The sequence below is a fragment of the Trypanosoma theileri genome (genome assembly GCF_002087225.1).
Source record: "Trypanosoma theileri isolate Edinburgh chromosome Unknown TM35_Tth_32_V1, whole genome shotgun sequence".
Classification (NCBI taxonomy): Eukaryota; Euglenozoa; class Kinetoplastea; order Trypanosomatida; family Trypanosomatidae; genus Trypanosoma; species Trypanosoma theileri.
The window spans coordinates 305684-317783 of NW_021639874.1; the positions used below are offsets into that span (position 1 = coordinate 305684).

General features: G+C 38.2%; 4 protein-coding genes across 4 annotated transcripts in view; all 4 read left to right on the plus strand.

Moving 5' to 3' along the window:
• Positions 1 to 3, plus strand: part of TM35_000322030 (uncharacterized protein) — a gene marked incomplete at both ends in the record, with an annotated part of 765 nt that extends 762 nt beyond the window's left edge. The window contains one exon of the mRNA XM_029028830.1: positions 1 to 3. This exon is cut by the window's left edge and continues 762 nt beyond it. Within this exon, the coding sequence (XP_028879954.1) occupies positions 1 to 3 (3 nt within the window).
• Positions 4 to 232: 229 nt separating this feature from the next.
• TM35_000322040 (uncharacterized protein) lies at positions 233 to 1777 on the plus strand (the record flags this gene model as incomplete). The annotated part of the gene is made up of 1 exon (XM_029028831.1): positions 233 to 1777. The coding sequence occupies one exon, from the start codon at positions 233 to 235 to the stop codon at positions 1775 to 1777; it is 1545 nt and encodes a 514-aa protein (XP_028879955.1).
• A 1201-nt stretch (positions 1778 to 2978) lies between these two features.
• TM35_000322050 (puromycin-sensitive aminopeptidase-like protein) lies at positions 2979 to 6671 on the plus strand (the record flags this gene model as incomplete). Its single annotated transcript, XM_029028832.1, has 1 exon — positions 2979 to 6671. One exon carries the CDS (start codon positions 2979 to 2981, stop codon positions 6669 to 6671), a length of 3693 nt encoding a protein of 1230 aa, XP_028879956.1.
• Positions 6672 to 8202: 1531 nt separating this feature from the next.
• On the plus strand, positions 8203 to 10458 carry TM35_000322060 (uncharacterized protein; the record flags this gene model as incomplete). The annotated part of the gene is made up of 1 exon (XM_029028833.1): positions 8203 to 10458. One exon carries the CDS (start codon positions 8203 to 8205, stop codon positions 10456 to 10458), a length of 2256 nt encoding a protein of 751 aa, XP_028879957.1.
• Positions 10459 to 12100: the final 1642 nt, after the last annotated feature.

The following is a 12100-nucleotide window of genomic DNA, read 5'->3' on the forward strand; positions in this document are numbered from 1 at the left end:
TAATAATAATAATAATAATAATAATAATAATAATAATAATAATAATAGTAGTTCATCTGATAGTGATAATATATCTAGTTTGACGAAAACATTAAGTGATGCATGGGACTATGTAGATGCTCTTTGTATAGCCTACAAACGATTACAAATAGCGAAAGAACAAAGAGCACAAATCCGAGAAAAAGAAGCCTATGAAGCGAAGATATCTAATCTTATTATAAATAGTGAAACTATGCTGCGTGATGGACTGAACGCTGTGGAAACATCAAATCGTGAAAAGATATATGCGGAGTGTAATGCTTTACTGCAGGATAGTGAAAAGAAAAAACAAGAGAGTCAAAGGATGAGTGAAGTACGGGCACAACTCAATAGTGCCAATAGTGAAATGAATGAACAACAAGAAAAATATCAGGCCACCGTGTTAACACTTGAACGTGAACTCGCCGAGACAAAACGTTTACTGCAGACTACCGTAGAGGAGTCTACAGCACTCCAACAACAATTACAAGAAGAACAGAAAAGACATCAAGAACAACAACAAACATCATTTGAACAGCAATTAACACAATTGAAATTAGAGATGCAGCGTAGAGAAGCGTCTGTGATGGAAAAATGGCGTGCAGATCAAAAAGAACAGGAAAATAAACATGCAGAAATGTTAAAAGCAGCACGTAATGAACGTGATGAGGCTTTAAAGCAACAAAGAAACTCTCTCACACAGGAGTATGCAGAGAAAGAACATCTTTTGCAGAATCGTATAGAAAGTTTAGAGAAGGAATTACAAAATCAGCGAGAACAACATAAGGAATTGGAAGCGGCAATGCGTTCAAACAGTATTGCTCAATGTGATACTCTTACAATGCGTACAGCTGCTATTTTACATAATTATTTCGAATCTCTCTTACAGCAGGAGAAGAAAGATCGTTACTCTCTTGGTTTATTAGAAAAATCCCAACGGGATGAACTAGGGCTACAACATGTGTATACTTTAAAAGAAATAAACATGAGGACTTCTTCTTCTCTTTCAGCCATTACGCTTTCATTACGTACACTTGAGACGGAAGAGGTGAAGGAGCGGAATTTTATTCTGTTAGAGGCTTTCACAACAACACCTGTTGTGGAATGTGAACAGTCTATCTTTACACTACGACTAATAGAAGAACGGCGTATGTCTACAGTAGAGGCTAAATTAGCACAAAGTGAACCTCTGAAGGCTCTACGAATACAAGTTGTTCAATTACGTAAAGAATCATTAAGTATTGCCTCTTCTTTACGCCAGACATTACAAGAGAGTTGGCGACTATTAAGAGAGGGTATGAAGTATACACAACAACTGCAATTATTAAATGAAACGGCAGATGCTGCAGCTACCGCCACTGCCGCCGCTCTCTCTGCACGTGAACAACGCGAGGAGGAACGCCAACAACAACAACAAGTAGCATTAGCGGCGATTAAGCGATTAATATCAGCAGAGGAGGCGAGTGAAAGTGCCTTTTCATGTGGACAATGCTTTCAGTTGTGCCGGCGGCCGGTAACGTGTGTGCCCTGCGGCCATACATTCTGCGAGTCTTGTCTGCAGCAACACCCGCAGAATAAAAAACGGACTGCTGGGAATTCGAATTCGAATGTGTGCAGTTATTACTGCCCGGAGTGTCGGGCGACGACGTGCAATGCCCTTCTGCGGGTGCGGGCACTCGAGTCCCTTTCCGGGAACTTTGGGTTCAGACGGAAGGAGGTGGAGGAACTACGCCGGGCACTGGAAAAACTCTCAGAATGAGAATAAAGATAATAATAATAATAATAATAATAATAATAATAATAATAGTGATAGTGATGGTGATGATGTCGGATGTAATAATGTGGCGTATGTTTTCATTTTGCACCTTTTTTTTTTTTGTTTTTCTGTATATCTATAGTTGTATTGTTTTCATTTGCTTTAATGGTTTTCTTTTCTTATATTGATCTTTTAAATCTTATTAGTGTTTTTTTTTTCGTATTTCTCTCTCTTTCACCCTCTGCTTCTATGACTCTTTCTTTTTTCTCTTCTCTTCTCTTCTCTTCTGTTTGTTTAGTTCTTTATTTATCTATACTGTAGGAAACTCCCCCTCTAAAAGAGAGCAGCTGCGTGGCGGGAATTGCTCATCACAGTACACTCCTTCTGTTCACTGTTGCTGTTTGCGTTTTTTTTTTTTTTTATCTTTTCTTTTTGTTTGTTTTCGTTTTATCAGGTGTAAACTATACTATCTTCTACCGCGAACTATATAGGGTTTTTTTTTTTCTGTCTTTTCGTTTGTTTGTTTGCAAGCATCAAATAAAACTTATAACCACACAGAAAGTTTGAATTTGGTTTAAAAGGTGTATTTCAGGGGTAAAAAAAAAAAAAAAACGTGAAGGAATAAGAGAAGCAGCAGCAACCGAGGCAATATAAACAAGAGGTTGCGGAGAACAGAGAAAAACATTGCTGAAGAAGAAAAAAAAAAAACCCTCAGCTATAGTAAAGAGTTGGAGGGTTCGAAAAGGGGGGATAACCACAACAACTTTTTAAAGGTAGTATTTGTTTATATATATATATATATATATATAAACACCTAGGGTAGCCTATTTTTCTTTTTGTTCTTTCTTTTTTTTGGGTGGTGTGAGTGTGTTTGTCAACTTGTCCGTTCCTTTAGTATCTATCAGTTTTTTATTTATTTATCTCTATCTATCTCTCTCCTTTTTTATTTAACAAAGTAACTGTGTGCGAACCTGAGTGTGTGTGTGTGTGTGTGTGTGAACTTTTATTGCTGACCCTCTCTAACTTTATTATTTACTTGTGGTGCTACATTACTGTTGGACATTACCCGGCGTACTTTTGGAGAGAGGAAGAGCCATATATTTATATAGCTTTTTTATATAAATAGCAATAACAGGTCAGAGGGAAAGAAGAAAAAAGAAATAAAAAAAAGGAAAGAATAATCTCCTACCGTACGCAAAACGATATGTTAGAACATCAAAAAGACTCAAAACAATATCAACAGGAAAAACAAGGAGGAGGAGAAGAAGAGGAAGGGAAAAATGAAAGTAAATTCTTCCATCTTCCTTCTCATTTCCTTCCACGCCGTTATGATCTATTTTTTTCGCCTAGACCTGTTCAAGGTCTCTTTATTGGCTCAACTGTTGTGACGATTGAGGTTGCATCACCTCTTCCACAACCAACACGCCATATTACACTGCATGCACTTAATCTCTCTATTGATTCAGAAGATGTGAAGATAAAAACAGGTATTCATAATTCTTCTGGCGATATTGAGGGAAGTGGAGATAGTGTTTCTTCAACAGTTGAAGAAGAGGAAGAGGAAGAGGAAGAAGAAGAAGAAGACGACGAAGGAGTTTTACACTGTGTAGGTATTCGGAGTTCAGAGGAAAATGAAACAATTACAATAGAATTTGATTCAGAACTTCCAAATGTAAAGGGTACAACATTTACGTTACATTTTGTTCACTTTGGTGGTATTATTCAACCCTCATCAACTGCAACAGGCCTTTTTTATTCCTATACACAGGATAATAATTTTCTTTCAACGCATTTAGAACCAACAGATGCACGGCGGTTGTATCCATGCTTTGATGAACCTTCATTTCGTGCCGTATTTCAACTGACCGTAGAGTTTGATAGTCGTTATTCCATTATTGCAGGTACACTCCCAGTTCATGAAGAACATTTAGAGCTTGATGAAGTTGCTTATGCGGCAACTTTCTTTGATTATGCTTCACCAGAGTCAACTCCTGATCGTTTTTGGGGGTTTAGCAATAGTAATAGCCTTAATTCTTCCACTCCTGGACCCAGCATAAATTCACGTATGTTGAAAGGGGAAGGTGGTATGGGTTCGATACGAATGGGATCGGAAATGAATGGAATGTCCTATCCACATGGTTCCCATTCTCTTTACTTATTTCCACGATCTCAAACATGTGAACCATATTCTACTGCTACTACTACTGCTGCTGCTGCTGCTGGTGGTGGTGGTGGTGGGGAGTGTTTAGATGAGGAACCTCGCGTATGTTCTCTGCGTCGAGTGATGTTTGATGTGACTCCCTGTCTGAGTACGTATCATATTGGCTTTCACACGGGCAAATTTCACATTCTTGAGAAGTCTGCGAGCCGTTGGCCGCTTCTCTGCCGCGTGGTTTTCCCCCTTGACGTTCACGTGAGTCAAGGTTGGTATGCGCTGGATCTCTTGACGAAGGCGGTGGACTTCTTTGACGATTACTATGACCACCCGCTGCCGCTCTCCAAGCTGGATCTCGTGTCTGTGCCGTCTGCGGGGATGCTCGGGGCGAGTCTCTGGGGCCTCATTCCGCTCCACCAGTCGTTTCTTCTCGTCGGGGAGTCGACGCCGGTGGAGCGGCGGCAGCGGATTGCGCGGGCGGTGGGGCACGGGGTGTCGCTGCAGTGGCTGGGCGGCTGGGCGGCGGCGGGGCGGTGGGAGGCCGCGTGGCTCGCGGACGGGGTCGCCCGGCACGTGGAGTTCGCCTTCGTGAACGCCCTCTTCCCGGGGTGGATGGCGTGGGACGAGTTCCTCGCGCAGCTCCTCGACGACGCCCTCGCCCTCGACACGCAGGCAGAGAAGACACATCCGGTCAACTACGTTAGTCCAAACCCACGGAGAATAAGGGATACCTTTGATTCCATAAGCTGTGGGAAAGGGGCGGCTATTATACGTATGTTGGAGGGTCTACTAGGGAGGAATCATATGCAGCAGGCAATACAGATGCTTTTACAGAGGTGTGGAGGAAGTATCTTTGATGAAAAGATATTTCTAAATTGTTTATGTAGTGTACATCATAGTCCAGGACAGGATTTAGATGAGGTTGCAACGGCGGTAATGCAGTACGCTGAGCGATCAGGACATCCCTTACTTTATATTGAACAGAGAAATGGTGTTTGTCGAGTGACACAGTATGAAACACCAGATCTACGAGAAGGTGTTATTCACACATATGCACAACTACAACCACAACGAACTGAAAAAATAGATGCTATGGATTTAATGGCTCCTCGTAGGTTACGTTCATTTAAATGGAATATAGACAATTTACTGAAACGTACAAATTATACTATACCTGTAAGTATTATGGAAGTAAAACATGGTAGTACATCTTTTGCACACACGTATATTATTCGAAATTCTCAAGAATCTATTACATGTACACCAGATCAACTTATCTTTTTTAATTACCGTGGTACAAGTGTATTACGGTGTGATTATGATACTGCCACTTGGCGCCGCATATTTGAAATAGCACCATTCCTTTCCTCAGAAGATCGTATGATTATTACTATAACACTCTTTCGATTTCGAAACATTCATATTGGACAGGATGAAAATAGCAACAATAACAACAACAACAACAACAACAATGACGACGATATCAATAGTATTAATAATAGTAGTGAGAAAACGGGTGATAATATAGATCGATGTTTACTTTTACTAGAGTGGCTTCTCTTCATATCTAAAACTACATTTATGAACTCCAGCCAATGGAAATATATTACCCATAATTTGGAGCAAGTTTCTTACATGGTACGGGATTACCACTGTTGGAGCGTCTTTTCTCACTTTGTATGCACTTTATATGCCCCTCTTCTTCATCGTGGGGCAGTTTCCTTCGCGGCAACAGAGAATGCCGTATCATTTGAGTCTCAGACGAATCTTTCACGTGAAACGGTATTACACATTTTACAGTTACTTGCTATTTGTCGTTCTCCACTTATTCAAGATGAGGCACAGCAACTTGTTGCCTGGGCCCTTGCGGCTCTTGGTGTCGTCACTACCTCCTCTCGTGCTGGTGGTTTCAATGTTGACAACGACACGGATGCGGCTGGTGTGAGTATTGCGATGCAGTCTCTCACTGAGCGTGGGGATAGTAATACGTGGTGTACACTCGCCTCTTTGCTGCTTACACTCCTCGGACACCCAACCCATACCGTACCATTACCGGAAGTGGAGAATATGAATATGAATAGCGATTTAGATATGGAGATAGATGCAGAGGTCTTGCTGCGGGTATCGCAACTCGATAAAACGCAAGAAACACGATGGATTAATATGATTGCACCCGCCGTATTTGCTCTTGATCGTAGCAGCACACTATCCCTACAACTCATTATACTGCAGTACTTCACAACTCTTAATGCTCCCATTGCAAAGGCGATGCTGCGTAATAAGCGGCTCATGATACGTTTATTTGAACCCAATGGACTTATTGGATGGGGAAAACGATTATCTAATATTCGAAGTCTTCTTATCGTGTATGGAGCTACATTTTGTAGTGATGCCGTTTTGCTTGGACTCATGAAAGCTTGTGTGGTGGGAGATGCACCAATGGAGGGGATTGTAAGTCCCACCAGTGAGATTAATACTTCTTCTACTACGACTCCTACTGCTATCAGTCAGAAGCAATTTACTGCTGATAATAGAGAATCTGTAGTGGGATGTTCACGATCCGTTGTAAATGCGATTGCTAAAATGGAAGTAAATTGCCTTTGGATGGAATACTGTTGCGATCATTATTACAACTTTCTCTCAACGAAACTCCCATCAAGTGGGTTAAACTCTATGGGATTATTCCCATTCTCTTCCGCCACAGAGGGGAGTATAGATGAGAGCATTGGGGTGAGTATTTGAAATTTCTATTCCCAACCACAGAAGAAACATATACAGAAGAAAACAAACAAACAACTAAACAAACAAACACATACATGAGCGTTCATCTCTTTTTTTTTTTTTTCTTTTTTTCCTTCTTTCACCTTTTGGTCGTATATTTAGAGACACACATTCACAGTGAGAAAGAGAGAAAAAAAGAAAAAAGAAATAAAGAAGCATACAAAATGCTTTCTTTCTTTATCTGATTTTTTTTTTTTTGTGTGTTTTACCTCTTTTTTTTCCTTTCTTGATGATAATCTTCCTCATACACTCTTTATGCAGATTCATTCTACTCATTCACTTTCCCTTACAGTGACTTTTTTTTTTTTTTTTCTTTCTTCTTCCCACGATGTCGTTGTAAAAATACCTCTTCCTTATGCATGGATGTTTTGCGAAGTGTATGAAGAAATAATGTAAAAAAAAACAACCAAAAAAAGAAAAAGAAAAAAAAAACGTAAAGGGTAATCAAAAATAGCAAATAAAAGAGAATCTAGAAAAGAGAATAAAGGGTGTAATATTGACAGAGTTGTGCCCTTGCATATATCTGATTTTATGCCTGTTATGGAGTCAAAAAAAAAAAGAAAAGGAAAAAAAAAGAGAGGGACGAATTCTTTATTTGTGTCTATATACACTTCTGTATTATCTGTGATATCCCATTATGGATGTGTAGATCTCTCTAGCTTTCGTATTCACACATTTATATCTCTCTTTTTATTTCTATTAAATAAATAAATAAATAAATAAATAAATATATATATATATATATATATATATATATATGAATCCCGAGTAGCCATAATTTGCGCAAAGACAACGGTCGTAGTATTAGAAGTAGAAGTATTAACGAAAACAAGCAAAAAAAAAAAAAAAAAAAAAAAAAAAAACGATGATATGAAGTGTAAAACTCGATGGAAAAATATGAAAAAACAAAAAGAAGAGGAACTGGAGGAAAAATAAATTTCCATATCATGAAAGCCTTGCGATTATTAGTTTATACCCCCTTATTTCAACGTCTTGATTTTTTTTTTCTTTTCTTTTATGCCTCAGTTTATTGAAAAATTAATTCAATTTTTTGAGTGTTTGATTGATTTGTTCCTTAATTTATTGTTCCTTTTGTCACCTCTATTAATTTATCAAATTAGCCCATTTTTTTGTATTTATTTATTTATTTTAGATAACACCTGTTCTTCTTCTTTTTTCATTTTCCTTTTCTATCTCCTTTGCACAGTATTGGTTCTCCTTTTTTCTCTGTGTTTTTTTTGTTGATATTATTATTATGATCTTGACTTATAATAATGTTTCTTTTTTTTTTTCTTTTTTTTTTTACTCATTCCTGTAGTTAGTGAAGGTTTTTCCAACCGCATAGGATTCAGACAAAAATATCTACAAGTATATATATATATATACAACAACAACGAAAAAAAAAATAGAAAGAGAAGAATTTGAAATAGTATCAAACAACCAAAAAGAAAGAAAGAAAAAAAAAAAAACGAAAAAAGGAAAAAAAAAGAAAATGACCTCTATAAAGGCCGCAACTATGGTGGCAAAGGTCAAATGTGAACATGTGAGAAGCGGCAGCAGTCTCTGTATCACCAGCAGCAATATCAGTGAAAACAGTGAGAGTTGTCTTGTTAACAACAAAACCCGCCACTTGGACAAACCGCTTCCATCCCAGCAGCTGCGCAATACGCAATTCCTCGGCGTAATGCTGCTGATCTCCGTGGTGTGGCCGACCATGGCCCCAACGCTGGAGTCGATTCTCCAGCAGTCCGGCAGTTCTGCCAGTGAAGTGTCGCTGGCGGAGCTGACGGCGCAACACCTGCCGGACTACCGCTGCTGCTGCGGCTGCAGTGAGGCGGAGGAGGCGGAGGCGGAGATGCGCGGCGACCGGGCGTTTCACTACGAGCAGTTGTGCTCCGCCGCCGTCGCCGCCGACACCAAACACCAACGCAGTGGGAGTGAAGAGGAGGAAGAGGAGGAGGAGGAGGAAGAAGAGGAAGAAAAGGAGAAGGAGAATAAACGAAAACGGAGGAGTTTGCGGCGGATTGTGCGGGAGGAGGAGAGGCGAATAAACGGGATGTGCACAGAGCGTACATTCAGCACACCCACCAGCAGCAGTTACGGTTGTATCAGTTTCACTTCTTCTCGCATCTCCACACCGTGTAAGCCGCCGCCGCTGCAGCAACGCCTACATTTCCCAATTCCTACCATCACTCTTGTCAGCGGCGGTAATGGGAAACGGGCGAATACGTTTGAAAGATTGCCGGATTCTGTTCTTCTTGCCATGTTTGGATTTCTCGCGTTTCCAGAAGTTATTGCGTTACTGGCAACTAATAAACATCTCAATCGTCTGGTCAAACAGTATTTCGCTGTGAATGAACATGGCGTCTTCTGTATTCCCGCCTACACCGGCCGTCCATCTCCTCTACACCGCTACGAGGGAAGTAGCATCACCAATAATACCAATTCACCCACTAATAATAATAACAATAATAATAAGAGTAAGAATAAGGGTAAAAACAACAGTACAGATGATTCCACGGAGTCTACTGGAACGCCAACGAAAAACATTCGTTTGTTTTTTGGCCAACAGCGTCGCGATAATCATCCATCATCCCTTCGACATCTTCTCAACTTTCTCCATCCCGATATGGTAATCCCACACATGGAGGCACACACCAATTCGCTTAGCGGACGTGGAAAAGGCTGTTCGTGGGTGTTTGTGACTTCCCGCGAGGATGCCTCTCGACTGATGGCATTTAACAAACTTCTCTTTCTTGATATGCGTGAAAACGGCGAAGAAGTGTACTTGTTGGCCCCGCCCCGCAGTAAAGATTGGCTGCAGGAGTATTCACAGGAAGTCAGCACGGCCTCCTATCGCTCTAGCAATCTTCCACGGCAGCCGATGGTTGTGGAGATGCCGGATAAATCCTCCAGTAAGCGTAAGAAGGCCTTGGCTCAATCATCATCGCCATCAACACAGCAACTACCATCATCATCAACAACATCACAACAACAACAACCTTCACAACAGAAACGCAATCAGAAACAACAACAACAACAACAACAGCAGCAGCAGAAAGAAGAACATGATAATGAGAAGAAGGTAGAGAAGAAACAAGAAGAGAAAGAGGAAGAAAAGAATAAAGTGAAAATGGAAATAAAGGAGGAGCAGAAGTGCTGTACTCCACGTGTAAAGGGTAAACTGGTGGCAACAGAAATCCACTCGGAGGAGAAGAAAACCCCTTCCAAACATTCTACCGCTGTTGTAAACAATGATAATGATGATGATGAGACTATGAAGAAAAAGAAAAAGAAGAATGAAGAGGCTGCGCAAGAGTTAAAAGAGTTAAAATTAACCCCGAAACCATACAGCCGTTTTTCACCACACCCCAAAAGCTTCGGTCGGAAGTATAGACGCCATAACTACTATAACTACGACTATAACTACAACTACAACTACTATAATAATAATAATAATAATAATAATAATAATAATAATAATAATAATAATAACAACAGGAAGAACAATAACAAATACGATTATGATTATGACTATGAATGTGAGTATGACTATGAGTGTGAGTATGACTATTATTATAATCCTTACGCTACCACATATCTAGTTGAGCGAATGCGTGAACACCCATCTCTTGTCTGGACGGATACCAATAAGTTCCATTACAATCTCTATGCATTTAACCCGCTGTCTTCGCCAAGAGTGCAGACACCAGAGGAGGAAGCGGGATTCACATCATGGGGCTCATAATTACGAATGATAATTAAAGAAAAAAGAAAAAAGAAAAAAAAAAAAGAAGAAAAAGACAAATAATGTCTATGAAAAGAGGTATTTGAGACCGATAAGTTATTTTATTTTTGGGTTTAATATTTTACAGATCTTCTGTAAGCTTTTCTTATCACAGGTCAAACAGTACACCCTATTGCTATGAATAGTATTATTGCTGGCTTATCTGTCTATTAGTTATATATATATATATATATATATATATATATATATTTAGGAAGTTCGGAGGATAATAATAATAATAATAATAATAATAATAATTGCTATTAATAATGTAAACAGCTGAAAAAAATCCAAGGACGAAAAAAAAAATATATATAAGCAAGACATGTGAATAACAACAAACAAGGAAATAAAAGAGAACATTGCTGATGATGTATTGAATGATAAGAAAGGATGATTTAACTGTTAAAAAAGTGTAGAGGAAGAAGAGAAAAAAAGAAGTAGAAGCAGTTACTTTGATCAACTTAAAAAAAAATTTATCTTTGCTTATATCTTTTTTTTTATTATTATTTTGCTTTTGGTCCTCAGTGGCATACCCCACGTTTTTTTTTTTTTTCTTAAGCGTATCTATATATCTATATCTATCTGTATCTAACTATCTAACTATCCCATCTGTATATATATACATATATATATATATATATACACGTAGAGGGATATACGTATATGTGCTCTCTGTTTATACGCCTACTGATGTGTGCGTATGGGTCTTAAAAAGGGGTTTTATCTTTTTTTTTTTGTTGTTGATAAAACCACAAAGTGAATGAATAAAGAAGAAGAAGGAGAAGAAGGTGGAAAAAAAGAAAAGAAAAAAAAAACAGCGGCAGTGGAAACAACAACAACAACAACAACAACAAAAAGAGGCAGGCCAAAAACAGACGTACATGTACTTGGGATAGCATATGAAATGAGGCTTTTCATCGTTTTATTATTATTATTATTATTATTATTATTATTATTATTATTATTATTATTCTGCTTTATTTAAGGCAGCCATACATAGTAAAATGAAAAAAAAAAAAAACAAATTGTATATAGTTCTTCCAATTCTTTTTATTTTTATTTTCTTTTTTTTTCTATTTTATTTTCTTTCTTTTTTTTAAAATTATTTTCCCTTTTTTTTTCTTCTTTTTTGGAAAAAAAAATCCTTTAAATTGTTTTCTTTGTTACTCTCTTCATATATGCATGTAGTCCGTCGAATGCCCCATGGATAATATTGCACGGGTACGAAGTATACTTCTATTACCACTGAAAACGTATGATGAAAGAGAAGGAATAAAAAAAAAAAAAAAGAAGGAAGGAATACGTTTCTCAAAGTACACGTCTGCTATTTTAAAAAGAAAAATAAAATAAAAAACAAGGTCGGATAATAAAATAAAAAAGGTACTTTTTGTATATGTATATATATATGTATATATGTATATGTATATATAAGTGTTTGCTATGTAGTGTGCTAAGAAGAAAAAAAACAAGCAAACAAACACGGAAGAATGAATGAAAAAAAAAATAATAATAATTAAAAAAGGGGGCCTTTTTCCTCAGAGCGAAAAGGAGAAATAAAGAAGACTTGATTTGTAGGCAGAAGTACGGTAGGGAAAAAAAA